Below are 15,160 nucleotides of genomic sequence, written 5' to 3'. Positions count from 1 at the left end.
TTTTTTTTTTTTTAAATTAGAAAATACTATAGAAAGGAATGTATGTAATACGTATGTTTTTAAGCAGGTAACACGAACCACAATGTGTGTGCGTGTGTCCCTACACTCTAGAGTGCACACATGTGCCAATACATCTGGATTGCACATAGGTCTATATACAAGGACACATGGACCATGGTCCACACATGGTTGAGCTTACCTGTTCTGGTAACTGTAGTAAGTAGCATCACGGGGGATTGTGCATAATTGTTTCCCATAGCAACATAGAGTCTGTGGAGAAAACTCCAACTGCAAAAGAAAGTATTTATTTAAGAGTGCAAAGACCTGTAGTCCAAGGCAGAGTAATGACAAAGGCAGACCACAGACAAGTCAGTGTCAACTCAGCTCTCACTCAGATCAATCATAGTCAGCCATAACAACTTTTAAAAACCACCAGCAGTTTACATCAGGCTGAGCAGGCCTATCTGTCCACATTATTTGCAGATACCTATAGGCACAATGAGTAACCACTGAGTAATACTGAGGATGAGAAAGCATCACCTGTGGAGCAAGCTCCATCTATAGGGACATAATAAAGCTCCTACATGACCTTAGTCTGATGAGTCAATACACTCAAGGCTCAGCTCTGCCACATAACTCTCATAGATGTGAAAAAAAAAAAAAGGTCGTCACAGAAAGCACATTCCAAGCAGACAACATTGTGTATTAAGGAAAGGGCTTGTTGGGGTTGGTAGCACACTGGTAAAGTGATTCAATGATCTGTTTTGATCTCCAGCCACATGAGAAGACGAACAGAGATGGGCAGACTCTGTCAAACTCAGAAGCAGTGTATTTTTAACCCAAGTCACGACTAGATTCTAGTTATCTTAGAAGTTAAAGACAGGTTCTTACCTTTCTGCCACAACAGTATCCAAGGCTTTGCATGACAGGGTCAATTTCTTGTTCAAATACTTCAGAAAGTTTGGAGCAGTATTTGTATACCCTTGAAGTTTTACGGTTATATAACCAGGCATTGTTGAACATAAGCCAAATATCATCTATATATTGCCAGGGCTCTTGGTATTGTCCAGTATCTAACTTCCTCTTGATTGTAGAAAGATCCATGGGGCTCTTCACAATATCAAAGTAATCCTAAAAGTGTAAGCAACACCACATCACATACTCATGAGCAGGGTATTTAGGGAAGAGGGAGTGTCTTCCTATTATCGTCATTAATTTTCCACATAATGTTATGTGTCTTGATATGTCTTCCCACCAGTTGATTGAAGTCTGTCAATTCGTTAAAATATTAATCTACCAATTTTTAAGAGGTTTTTGAGGATTAAGTACTAGAAGGGCATACAAATCCTAGAGAATCAGTGTTCTAAGGTAACAGAAAAACATGGAAAAAACCCTAAATAAACACTTATGAAAATCATTTATGAATCCAGCAGGCAACCTGGGTGCATTGCAGTGTCAGACATGTCAACGCTGACTCGGCAAAGCAAGTAGATAAGACAGTCTGGTCTACAGAGTCAATCTCAGGCTAACCAGGGACACATACACACCCTAACCCAACCCTCATATCAAAAAAACAAAAATAAAACCCAAAACTTGAGGGTTGAAATAGAGAAGAGACCCTGGCTCAGCAGTTAAAAAGCATTTGTTGCTCTTATAGAGGCTACAGGTTTATACACCTACATGATAGATCACAACCATCTTCAAGCCCACTTCTATGGGGACTTACCACCCTCTTTTGGCAGAGGAACCAGGCACCCAAAATACACACACACACACACACACACACACACACACACACACACACACAGAGAGAGAGAGAGAGAGAGAGAGAGAGAGAGATATCATACACTTAAATCTTCAGAACCAAGGGACTCATAGCTGTTGAGGTGATAATGAATTGTTGACTCAACAAGCGCACCTCTAACACACCAAAGAGAAAGTCAGTCTGTAACATAAAATTTGCACACTCCTGTAGTATCAGTACATGAAGGCCAAGGCAGGACCTACAAGTTCAAGGATAACGTGAGGTATAAAGAGAGACTCTCTCAAAATCTTAACCAATAATAGGCAAAGCAGTACTTGTATACCAACCTTCACAGCAGCCATAGTCTCAATAGCCCAAAACTGCAAATAACTTCCCAATTAAATACATACACAAAATGCAGTAATATCAACATAACCAAATATAAATGATTTAAAGGAAGCACTGGGTGACACAGTCACATAACATGGAAGAACCTCAAAGGCTATACTGGTGACCAGGGGTCAGTGCAAAGCACTTGCTAAGCTTTCATTCCACACTGAGTGTGATTTAAACTAGAAGAATCCAGGAGCTAGACAGCCCTAAGGCTGGGAAAGTAAGAGTGCTGCAACTAGCAATTTTAATGGACGTGGGGTTTATTGGGGGAGGTTATTAAAATGAATTAAAACCATCGTGATAGCTGTATAACAATGAAAATGCTAAAGCTTGTACTCTGTACATAGGTTAACTTCTGTAAGAGCAATCATGTTAATAAAGTTGTTTCTCTATCTAAAAGGAAATAGAAAAATACCAAATACTTACAGGGATTCCTAGAAGCTGCGGGTCCACAGGCTGACGAAAGGGAAGAGACTCCGGGTCCTGCCGGTAAAGAGCCTCCAATGTTGGCATCAGAGCCTGCCGTAACTCTTCTGGTTTGAACACTTTAGGGAGAGTCCATGGAAGTCAGTTACTGACTGAGCAAAGGGGGTGAAGACTAAAGCATGTTCAAAGTCTAAAGCGCCTCAAGTACCCCAGACACTGAGGTGACATGCTCCTCAGAGAACCCTGACTCAGGGCTCACTTGCTATTTTTAATTCCCACTCTGATTTAACTACTTCCTGTAAAACAACAGAGCCTCCATCCCTCAGAGAGGAGTTACTTTCCCTGCTTCAGGTTGATTGAGAATGAACTTGGCCAAATAGAAACAGAAATCAAAGGCTCCTAAAAACACAGAAGAGACTTCTCAAAGAAACAGTCCAAAAGCTGTGTGTGGAAAGAGGGGTTCTGTCAAGCGGAGCTGGCAATGTCCTCTTTGAACTGGGGTAGTTGCACATGGCAGCACTTCTAACACCAGGCACAATAATGCAGGAAGATGTTTGAGGTAAGGTTGTGGGATACAGAGACATAAAGGCCCTATAATGGAATGTAAGCCATGAAGAGTTCAAGAAAAAAGAAATTGATAGTTTAAAATTTTTTTTTTTTCCGAGACAGGGTTTTTCTGTGGCCCTGGTTGTCCTGGAACTCACTCTGTAGACCAGGCTGGCCTTGAACTCAGAAATCCACCTGCCTCTGCCTCCCGAGTGCTGGGATTAAAGGCGTGCGCCACCACGCCCGGCTTTAAAATTTTTAAGTTAATTTATCTGTGAGCATTTGTGTACCTGTGCACAAATGCACTTGCATTCGAAGAACAATTTGCAGGAGTCTTTCCAGCATGGCTGCCATGTGCATATGTATGTATGTGTCTCTCTGTGTTTGTAGACGAAGGGTCAACATTAGATGAGTATTTCCATTCAGGTAAATAACCTTGTTTTCCACATTTAATACTTCATTTCATGTGTTTCTAGGTTTGTGTGAATTTATGTACTAAAGCCTGGCGACAAAAGTGGGTATGGTCCCTGGAATTGGAGTTTCAGGTAGTTGCTGTGAGTCCAATCTGCGTCCTCTGTAAAAGCAGTTAAGCCCTCTTAAGTCTCTCCATCCTCTATCCCCAACCCCTGCCAAATTGGAGTCTTAGTTGTCAAATTACAAGTGTACCACAATGTTCAGCTATAAGACAGGGTCTCGCTGTCTACCTCATCTTTACCTGGAATTTGCTAAGTAGTAAACAAGGCTAGCCTTGAATACAGATTTTTCTGCCTCTGGCTCCCAAGCACTGGGATTAAAGAAAGATGTTCGCACACCTGAAGCATGCACACAATTGGTGGGAAACAAATCCAGACTTGGAGAGTTTGTGGGGCAAGCATTTTACCAAATGGGTGGCCTCCTGAGCCTTAACTTACTCTTCTTCTTCGACTGTCCAGGAGCTGGGGAGGACTGGGTAGCAGAGGTGCTTGGCTGGTCTTCCTCCTCTTTCCCTTCAGTTTTTAACTCAGGGCCTCTCTCCTCTATTTCTGTAGGTTCTACTTTAACATCCTCAGCTTTAGCCTGAAAGGCAAGACAGGAACTTTCAGTATTTTACAGACATACCCCTGAGAGTAAGTCCATTACCATCACCTTATTTATTTACTCTCTCAATCCTCCAATCTCCTTTCATAACAACCTCACCTCCTTTGTATCATCAGGTTGAGTATCTGCTGGTTCTGGCTGCTCCACCTCCATTTTAGCCTCCATTTTCACTTCCTGTGAAGGCTGCTTCTCAGGAATAGTCTGAGAATTCACTTCTGTGCTACTAGTAGATGGAGGGTTTGATACCTGGCCTTCAATGCTCACAGCTGGCTGAGAAAGCTGGAGAGACAAAAAGAAAAGCACACAAAAGCTTGCCAGTTGCTCAGAGTTTAACTTTAAGTTACACACAGCAGTGCCCATCTGTGTTGGGAGCAGTGTCACTGGACCCACTGGTGTGTCCTCTTATTCAGCTCATCTGAAGAATGGGAGGTACGGAGCTGGGCGTGGTGCTGCACAACTTTAATCCCACCACTCGGGAGGCAGAGGCAGGCGGATTTCTGAGTTCAAGGCCAGCTTGGTCTACAAAGTGAGTTCCAAGACAGCTATACAGAGAAACCCTGTCTTGAAAAAACCAAACAAAAAAAAAAAAAGAAGAAGAAGAAGAAAGAAGAAGAAGAAGAAAGAAGAAGAAGAAGAAGAATGGGAGGTAAGGGACTCCCCAATGCTGGCTGGTTGGTTTTACTTGAACAGCTACCAAGTTTTTGGAGTTAGTTCCAAAGATGACTTCCTCAGAGAAAGTATTAAAGTATTAAAGTATTAAAGTATATTATAGTATTAAAAAATGAAAATAGGGACAATATGATGGTTCACTGGGTAAAGGTACCTGCTATCAAGTCTGGCAATGTGAATTTGATCCCTGGTAGAAGAGGAGAACTGACTGCTACAGGTTGTCCTCTGACTTGTGTGTTTACGTGTAATTAGTCCCGTAATGTTTTGGTTTAATTTCTCAGTACTGCAACTTAATCTGTTTCAAAATGTCTTTATGTAAGTAAAGTATATTGTGATGACATACTTTTTTACCCTAGAACATAGAATAAAGCAAAACGGGGAGCAAAACTAAACAAAATCATGATAAAGAAAACCAAAAACATTGCTGGAACTTAACTTGTTCTACTGACACTCCAATACACAGCTACTTACCGGAGTGGAAGGCTGAGGAGGCAGCAATGGTGCTGTTGGGGTAGGAACAGAAACTGCTGTGCTCTGCTGTGACCGAGGCTGTTGCTGGGACTGGTCAGCAGAAGGAGCAGCAGGAAGTGAAGGCTGCACTTGGGGAGGCAGATGTGTTGGTGGTGTAGGTGTTTGTCTAGATGAGGGATGCAGAGACGGGGGCTGTGGTCCAGGTGGTATGGCAGGAGGTGTAGGAACAGGTGGTGGGATTGCTGTTGCTGGTGGTGGTTGAGTCCCTATGCTTGGGGGGGTATGATGAGGAGTAGGGGTGCGGCTAGGAACAGGAGAAGGTGAATTCTGATGAGCTTGTTGAGGCAGAGTAGGACAGTGAATGTGGCTCCCTTGAGACCCTGGAGGCATTACAGGAGAGTTCACTGGGCAAGAAGAACTGGACATTTGTGCCTGTGAAAATGAAAAATATATGATATCACAAAGGCAGGACATATAGTACTTAGTACACATGGTGAGTATAAATAAAAAACAGTATCTAACATTTTTCATTCTGAGACAGGGTCTTGCTATATAGACCTGGGTAGCTTTAACTAAGAGAGATCCATTCACCTGCCTCTGTCTCCAGAGCAAGAATTAAAAATATGTATGCCTGAACACAATCAGTTTTCAAAGAAGGGGGAACATTGAAAAATCCTACGGTGTTAGGATTTGTGCATGCCTGATTAGAAAGCAGCCACAAGAGCAATCAGACCCACTGGAATTGGAGTCACAGGCACCTGTGAGACACCTGATACAAAGGTGGAGTCTGAACCAGAGTCTATCTGAAGAACAAGTGGTCTTAACTTCAAAGTCATCTCTAACAACCCTACCATTTTATTTTTAAGTGTTTGTCCTTGGCCAGTTCTGGTAGTACAGCCAGTTGTGAGGAAGCAGGAGGATGGTGAACTGAGACGAACCTAGACTACCTGGAAAAAGCTCAGTGTTACCCTGAGCTACTATACTAAGACCCATTCATACAGTACAAAATGGTCAATGCACAGGCACGTGCTAGATTGGATCCTTAATACTACCAAATTTTTTTAGGGGTGGGGGGGCGGAAAGGTTGAAATGTTTAGCTTAATATTACAAAGCCACTGTCTCTTGCTCAAGACACTATAAGTACAAAACAGAGCAAGTGTGGTAAAGCAAACCTAGAATCCTAGCAGTTGGGAGGCTGAGCAGGAGTATATGACATTCAGAGCTATCCTATGATACACCGTGAGGTTCAGCTTGAACCACATGAGATCTAGTCTCAAAACTCCAAATTAATATTTTTTTTTTTTTTGGTTTTTCGAGACAGGGTTTCTCTGTGTAGCCCTGGCTGTCCTGGCACTCACTTTGTAGACCAGGCTGGCCTCGAACTCAGAAATCCGCCTGCCTCTGCCTCCCGAGTGCTGGGATTAAAGGCGTGCGCCACCACGCCCGGCTCAAATTAATATTTCTAAGAAGTAAAGATTTGTTCTCTGAGTTAAAGGCCAAGGTTAAATGATGAGACCTGTCTTTGAAACAGAACAAAATATAGACTATACCACATTTCATGAAAATTGTTATCAGCAGGAAAGAATGTCTCTGCCTGTCAAGCCTGGAAATCTGCATACACTCTCAGACACCACATAAAGGTAGAAGGAGTCGTGTACATACTATTGTCCTGTATGTGTGCCCTGTGTGCTATATGTGCACATTAAGCATCATTTTAAATAAACATACTTGAGACACTGGTACTTGACCGCTGGATGGAGCCAAAGGCATGTTTGTTACATTCATTCCTTGGGATGTAAACTGAGTCTGGGAGAGGAACTGGTTCTGGCCGGAAGCCTGCTGCATGCGAGGTCCATAGCCCATAGGCTGCAAATGAACAAAAAGAAAAAAACACACCAAACCATAGGTCACCAACTGCTTCATTACAATTATTTTCCAACTGTAATTAGCAATCACTCTTGCCCTACCATCCAGATCCTTGCATAGAGAAAAATAAATAAATAGCTTGGGTAAGAGAAGCCTAAAGTGTAAGTGAAAGAGCTTGTAATCATGTAAAAATTATAGGAACAGGGTTGTAAGTACCAAACACAACCTCAAGAAAGAAGAGGGTGAAGGGACACAGGGCTCCAAAATATCTAGAACTCTGACAAGAAACAAACAACTTTTCTCTTCTAAAACTGCCTTACATGAGTCTAGACCTTTAATAAAAGAAAGTATGGAGAATTAAGAAATTCCAGTAATATGAATGAGAAACCTCTCTGCACAGTCGTGGTCAGTTGAAAATTTCGTCTCCAGCTAGGGGCACTATTATGAAATCTTCAGCAAGTATAGCCTTTTTGGACAATATGTCAGTGAGTGAGTGTTGAGTTTATAGGCTTATTAATCCCCTTTTATCTGGAACACTGTCCTTGTTTGTGCCTGAAATCTCAAGATTTGTGCTCCTGTTGCCATACCTTATATGCCACTATACATGTCTAGTCCCCGGAATCATTTGCCAAAATAAAACTGTTCCTTAAGATGCTTTTTGTCATGGTATTCTACCATAGCAATAGGAACATCCCTTCTACTTTCCCTCACCTCATTTTGATTTTAAAGAATTATTATTACTACTTTATGATATATTTTATGTGTATGATTTACTTACATGTACATATGTATATCACACACATGCCAGGGAGTCATGGAAGTCAGATGATGTTAACATAAACCCTAGATCTGTAGTTCTGGATGTTGGTGAAGCACCATATAACGTCACTGACCAACTGAGTCAGAATGCTATAGAAAAGCAACAACTCTCCAACCACCTGAGCAAACACCCAGGTCCTCCACTTCATTTTCTGAGACAGGGCCTCCCATTAAACCTGGAGCTCACATTTTAGGCTGGGATGGATAGCCAGTGAGCTCTCAGAAATCTCCAACTGTAGCACTCGTGTTCAAAGTGTATGCCACCGTAGCCTGGATTTTATGGGCTGATGGGGATCTAGATTCAGTTGCTTAGGCTTTCACACCATCTCACCAGCACAAATCAATTGTGTTGTATATTAATTCCTGCCCCTCCACTTCTTTCAGATTTTGTATTTAGCCAGGCATGATAGCACACATCTTTAATCACTAGCACTCTGGAAGTGGGCAGTAACCCGATTTCTGACTTTGCAGTCAGACTGGTTTCCATGAAGAGTTCTAGGACAGTTAAGAGCTACATAGTGAAATGACTAACAACTAAACTTACCCTCATCTATGAAACACAGTCTACTTAACTGGGATTGGAGGCTATTTTGTGGTGCAAGTCTTCTACGTGCTCTATTACTGAGATACATTCTAAGCTATACTATGTAATATTAAAGGCCAAATATAAGAAAATTACACTATTAAAAAAGGTCTCAGGTGGTCAACGTGTCAGAAATAAAAGGTACTTTTAACTAAGATTGAGAATCTTGACTTTGATCACTGAACACACATGGAAGGATTAGACATTGCAAGAACTAAAACGTGTTTTGCTTAGACATTAGTGTTTCCTGAAGTTATAACAAAGAAAAAAGAATTTTTTTTAAAGGGTAGAAAGGATAAAACTAACCGGATTGAGTGACCCAGACTGAGCCAATTGTCCATGGTGCTGAAGAGGAGAGGGTTGCCGAGGTCCAATAGGGGGCTGTGGCATATTCATCTGCCCAAATTGATTCAAACCTGTGAATACATGTAAATATAATATTTCAATACTTTTGCTGAATTTAAGAATAAGACATAAGTTGGTATGAGATTCTGCTCATTTTCTCAGGACCAACAAAGTAATATTGATATTCTGAATCAATTTTTTTCAGTCACACCAGATAAACAAGGGTATTATTTGTTGTGTGTATGCATGTACATATATATGTATGCATGTGTTTGTTTTTCTGGACAGGATCTTACTATGTAACCCTGGCTATCCTTGAACTCAGAGATCTGCTTGTCTCTGCCTCCTGAGTGCACCACCACTTGGCACTTTTTTGTTTATTAGTTTTTTTGTGAGCTACCATGTTGGCGTTCCCCTGGAATAGCAGACAGTGAGTGTACTTAAACCTTGTGCCAATTCTCTAGTCCAGAGCAAGATTATTATTGATAGTTTCTAATCTAAATTTTACAATATGCTAAATTGTTTGTGACTTTAAATTTTTGAAAGAGAGTATCACTGTGTAGTGCTGGCTAGCCTGAACTCACGCTTGAACTTATAAGCATCCACATGACCCTGCCTCCCAAATGTTCACTGCCAGCTAGTAAATTGGTAATGGTATTATTATTTTAGTTTATTTTTGAGGCAGGGTTTCACTATATATTTCTGCCTAGTCTAAAATTCACTATATAGATCTGATAGGCTTTGAATTCACAAGAGTGCCATCCTCCTGCCTCTGACTACAGAGTGCTGTGATTAGAGGTGAGCACCATTATTCCTGGCAGTGAGTTGGCTTTCAATAGATTCTTGCTTACTTACTGAATTCTACTCCTGGACCTGTCAGACAACTTAATTTCTCATTCTCCCTCTCTTGGTGGATTTCTACTACAAGAAACTTTCAAATTTCCAAAGCAGAATATTACAAGACTTGCTGCTGGGTTAAATCAGGAATTAAGGTGGCAAGCAACATTCTGTTCTACATCAGAGACTCTTAAAATTAAATCAACCATGTTAAAAAAAAAAAAAAATCAACCATGTATCGTTTTCAAACGTTACCAGGCTGTGGAGTCATCCGAGGCATCATGTGGTTCGGCACACTGCCACGGATCATAGACGGGTCAGGTACAGGACCATCTGGAGTGGAAAACACAAATAGTTAAATATCCTTTTGTTTCTTAAAAACAACAAAATTACATCAAGCATTATTAATAGCTTAAACAATCTCTAACTGGACAAGAATCTCAAGAAATGGCCTCCATAATATACTAGAGCATTTTATAATATAAAACTTAAAACGAGAGTAAAACATTTAAGTGTGGTATCTTGTTAGATTATCTCTACATCTCCTAGTTAAACACTTTCAACCAGGTACACAGAGTAGAGTGCTGGTCCACTAAGACAGGTCTGTGAATAAAGGTGCTTTCTTTTGAATCAGACAACCTGAGTCTGACACCCAGGACCCACAAGTCAGAAGTAGAGAAGTGACTATTGCAAACTGTCCTCCAACCTCCGTGTGGTATTTTCAAGTGAACCCCCATCAGCAGTTTCTTCTGTTCTAGGTAAGATGGACCAAGCACTGAGGAAGCTAAAAGGAGGATTCCTGTGAGTTCAAGTCCAATCTGAGAACCAGTTCAAAGAAACAAACAAACCAGAGCTGCTGGCAGACCCTCCATTATACAGCCTGCAGCTTTTTCTACTTCAAGAGTTTTCCTTCTGTTACTAGCCAAAAACTGAAGCCTAAAGCACACTTTCCCAAGGTGCTTTGGATTTCTTCACTTATTTGCTGGAGTTCTTTCTCTGCACTTTGGCCATGTCTTTGCTGCTGACCTCCATTGAAAAAGACATGGTTTCATTTTATCCTCTGTACCATCCTCTTCTAGACAGCTGCTAAGATTCACACTTGCTTGCCCTGTTGGTTTCCTCACACAACAGATACTGATATCACACACCTTCAGCACCTTCAGCTAATATTCCCAACTACTTCTTATTCTGTATTTCTGTATTTTAGTACTTAGAATCTACAAGTACGTCAATAAATGAATTAAATAATTGATAAGTCATATATATGTGTGTGTATATATATATATATATATATATATATTTTTTTTTTAACTTAAGGTCAAGAATGGTGTTAAGTCAGAAATGGAAGTTAATACATATTATGAAATGATACCTTTTGAATTGTCTTTAGCCTTGGAATATACAGTAAAATGTTACTGTAATGTGAAGCTGTTTATACTAAAATATATGGCTAGGTATGGTGGTACACAGCTCTATTCCATCACTTGGAAGGCAGAGGCAAGCAGAACTCTGTGAGCTCAAGGGCAACCTGCTCTACATAGTGAGACCCCATGTAGTGATCTATATTAAAACAGCCCCAATAGGCTCATATTTGAATGCTTTGGCTTCCAGTGAGTGGAGCTATTTGGGAAGGAATAGGAATTATGGCTTTTATGGAATGAGCATAGTCCTTGAAGAAGGTATGTAACTAGCTTTGAGGATTCAAAAGCACAGTTACACCCAGTCTCTGTCTGTCTGTCCATCTTTCTCCCTCTTCGGATCAGAATGTAAAGCTCTCAACTACTGATCCCGTACTACAAATGTTTAGTTCCCACTAGGATCCCGGGCTAATCCTATAGAGTTGTAAGCATTCCCCAGTTCTGTGCTGTCTTTTGTAAGAGTTTTCTTGGTCTTGGTCATAGTATCTCTTATAGCAAAAGAACACACACCCTGTCTCAAAAAACTAAAAAACAACAACCAAAGAAACAAAACAACAACAACACCCCTTGGATAATAAGATGCAATTATTTAAATTTGGATTGAGCCCTGAAGATGGTTGGTATACCAAAACCTACTGGGTACCTGTAAAATATAAGACACTGGATGCTAGAGAAAGCCAATGGAAATATGGAAGCTGCTATTTTCTACTTGGAAGGCTCCCATGAGGAGTAAAAATAATTGTAGGTTATCTATTTTTCCACTTGTTTTTTAAAAGTGGATGTATTATTTTCTTATACTACATATAATAAAAGGTACTTACTGGTAGTCATTCCTGTTGGTTGCTGCCCCATGTTCGACCCAGTATTCATAGGCACTGGACCCATGCCAGGAGCATTTGGTAGCATGTTCTGTTTCTGTAGTCTAGTCCTTCGTTTCTCTTCTAGTTCCTTCTGGATCTTATAGATCTTCTCGGCTAGGAGGTGATAGTATTCCGCCTTGAAGAAATTTTAAGTAAAAAGGAGAAAAGAGAAATTGAGTAACAGAAAAAAAATGAACTAAGCAAATATTGGTTCATTTAAACGGTAGGTAAAAACTAAAGCTGGCTGTAGAGGCAGAGGTCGGCACATCTGGGTTTGAGTATAACATGGTCTGCAGAAAAAGTCTCAGAGAAACCCTGTCTTGAAAAACTAAAAACCAAAACAACAACAAAAAAAACATTAATAAATGAGCTCATACTTATGTGTGATTAATAATTTTACTATGAGCTTACAAAATAAATTCACCCCATATTATAGAAAACAGCACAGAACTATTAACAGTACAGCAACTTTTCAAGGTAAGTCACACATAATGCATGGTAAGAAAAGGTAAGCTTAAGACGGCCAATGTGATAGCCAAGAAGATCCTAGAAGAAATCTTCCCGAGGTAATGGACCTGCCTGCCTTTGTTGCCCAGGTAAATCAGGGACTGGCCAAGATATTAGAGATTGATTAGAAGTTACATTGTGCATACAGGCTCCGAAGCTCAGGACAGGTAGAAAAGATGAATAGAATTCTAAAAGAGACTGGTGCAGACTTGGTGCTCCTTCCCCCTGCCCATCACTGTCTTAAATGATGTGTCTAAACCTACATGTTGTTGTAGTAATAATCTGTAGCTAAGTTAAAAGACTTGCAGGTGGTGCAGAAAGAAGGCTGGTCACAATTGGCTACAGCAAATGAGCTGGGTACCCCAAAAGACATCGCACCAGTTCCAGCCAGAGATCTGATCCACGTACACCTACATCATGCCCATACCCTCAAGCCTCACTAGAAGGGTCCCTGCCTAGTTCTGTTTATTATCCCTTCTTATTCTGTTGATTTCTATTCTCCACATAGAGATATAGACTTCTGAAATTCTAAGATTAGAATTACTTAGTAGAAGAAGAGGGGAATGAAAGGAAATAAAACTTGAGACCTGTGAATCATGTAATTTATGTCAAATAGCCCAAAGAGTTGTTTGTGAGCTTTGAAACCTCAGGCTGAGAACATAACAGGCCAGGCCAGGACATGGCCGGGCAGGCCCATTGTTAAGGCATTCCTGAGGCTGCTTAGCCATAAAGATAAAGAGAATGACATGCTGGACTGGCCCGGCGCCTCCCTATCTCCCCCCCTTCTGACCTAAGTTAAATGTTAACAGGCTGCTGATGTTTAAATGAACCAATCATGTGAAACCGTGCCAATTCTTCCCCCAGCCTCACCCCATTTCTATAAACACCGCTAGCTTCCAAGCCTCAGGGTCAAATCCACTGTCTCCTGTGTGAGATAAGGTTCGACCCGGAGCTCTGCCATTATAGCTCCGCCATTAAACGGTCGATACCTCTGTTACCTGCATGAGACACGTGTCAGCCCGGAGCTCCGTCATTAAACTACCTCATGCTTTTACATCAAAAAAAAAAAAAAAAAAAAAAAGGTAAGCTACCTCTGTAGATGAGGGCAGCCTGATCTACAGAGTTACTTGCAGGACAGCCATCGAACATGGAGAAGGGGAGAGGGAAGAGAGAGGGAATGAGAATAAAAAAGGCAAGAAAATTGACATACATTTAAAGACACTGCTTTGTTGGCTAAGCTTAGTAATGCCACACAAAATCTTATTAGCACCTGGGAGTCAGAGACAGGAGGACCAGAAAATTTTACATGGGAACTTGTCTCAAATCGATAAACTGCTTTTTTATTTTAACTGTTCAGTACTGGGAAGGTGGGTCGGTAAAACTAAAGAGAATCCTCCTGAGAAAAGCAAAGTTGTCATGTTATAGTAGACAAGTAAATGTATGTTTTGTCTTTCTGAGACAGGTGGTCCTCACACCTGTGCTTACAGTGTACTGAGAGTCTGCCACCATGCCTCACCCAAGACAAGGAATTCAAACTCAACAGTCCTACTTCAGAAAAGAAAAAAATTATGTGCTCACTCTATTGTTTGCAGATTCATACATGTCCCCTTCTACTTTACGAGCATATGCAACAAGATTTTCCATCCGTCGGTCTTTTAAAGCAGCAGGATCCGGAGTGGGAAATATGGCTTGAACACTAGAACATAAAATAGAACAATTGTACTAACATGTCAGCTTTACCCAAATTCACAAAACAAAACCACACAATACTGTGACATTTTTCCTTAACCAGCATGGACACTGTTCATTCATAAAATATAAAATTCTTTTTTTGGCTGGGTGATGGTGGCCTAGATCTTTACATAGAACTTGAGAGGAAGAGGCAGGTGGACCTCTGAATTCCAGGCCAGCCTGGCTCTGCAGAGTGAGTTCCAGGACAGCCTAGAAACCCTGTCTCAAAAACAAAAAAACCCACATAAACCAAAAAAAACAAAGAACTTAATTTGAAGTTGTTCACTAAGTCTCATCTTTACATGCATGGATGTCTGTGCACCATGTGTGTGCAAGGCCAACAGAGGCCAGAAGATCAGAAAAGGGGATTAGATATACCAGGGCTTCAGTTACCTACAGCTGTGATGTATCATGTGGGTGGGCTGGGTTAGACTTGGTTCCTTGTAAGCCACCTCTTTAGGACTACAAATACTCTTATTTTTCAAAATTAGCAACAGAATAATGCATGCCCAGTTTTACTCTTCTCTAATGATATCCCTAATTTTGAACATATTTTTCTTTTTTTGGAGATAGGGTTTCTCTGTATAGCCCTGGCTGTCCTTCAACTCTTATGTACAAAATGCTGGCATTAAATTCAGCGATCAGCCTGTTCTACATCCTAAGTGCTAGGATTAAAGGTGTCGGGCATCACAACCCTGGAACATTTTCTTAAAGAAAGACTAATATTACAATGTTAAAAACTTATAAGCCGGGCGAGGTGGCGCACGCATTTAATCCCAGCACTCGGGAGGCAGAGGCAGGCGGATTTCTGAGTTCGAGGCCAGCCTGGTCTACAAAGTGAGTTCCAGGACAGCCAGGGCTACACAGA

General features: G+C 41.0%; 1 protein-coding gene across 1 annotated transcript in view; it reads right to left on the bottom strand.

Annotated features, from left to right (window-relative positions):
* Ep300 (E1A binding protein p300) overlaps nucleotides 1–15,160 on the bottom strand; it is a 70,013-nt gene that overhangs the window by 20,607 nt on the left and 34,246 nt on the right. The window contains 11 exon segments of the mRNA XM_021183146.2: nucleotides 200–288; nucleotides 892–1,131; nucleotides 2,564–2,682; nucleotides 4,021–4,165; nucleotides 4,286–4,465; nucleotides 5,327–5,758; nucleotides 7,055–7,192; nucleotides 8,901–9,010; nucleotides 10,032–10,109; nucleotides 12,016–12,190; nucleotides 14,140–14,257. Coding sequence (XP_021038805.1) covers nucleotides 200–288; nucleotides 892–1,131; nucleotides 2,564–2,682; nucleotides 4,021–4,165; nucleotides 4,286–4,465; nucleotides 5,327–5,758; nucleotides 7,055–7,192; nucleotides 8,901–9,010; nucleotides 10,032–10,109; nucleotides 12,016–12,190; nucleotides 14,140–14,257 — 1,824 coding nt within the window.

Source organism: Mus caroli, chromosome 15 (genome assembly GCF_900094665.2).
Source record: "Mus caroli chromosome 15, CAROLI_EIJ_v1.1, whole genome shotgun sequence".
In the NCBI taxonomy this organism is placed as follows: Eukaryota; Metazoa; Chordata; class Mammalia; order Rodentia; family Muridae; genus Mus; species Mus caroli.
The sequence above is the reverse complement of the archived record's forward strand: the minus strand, read 5'-3'. Positions and strand labels throughout refer to the sequence as shown.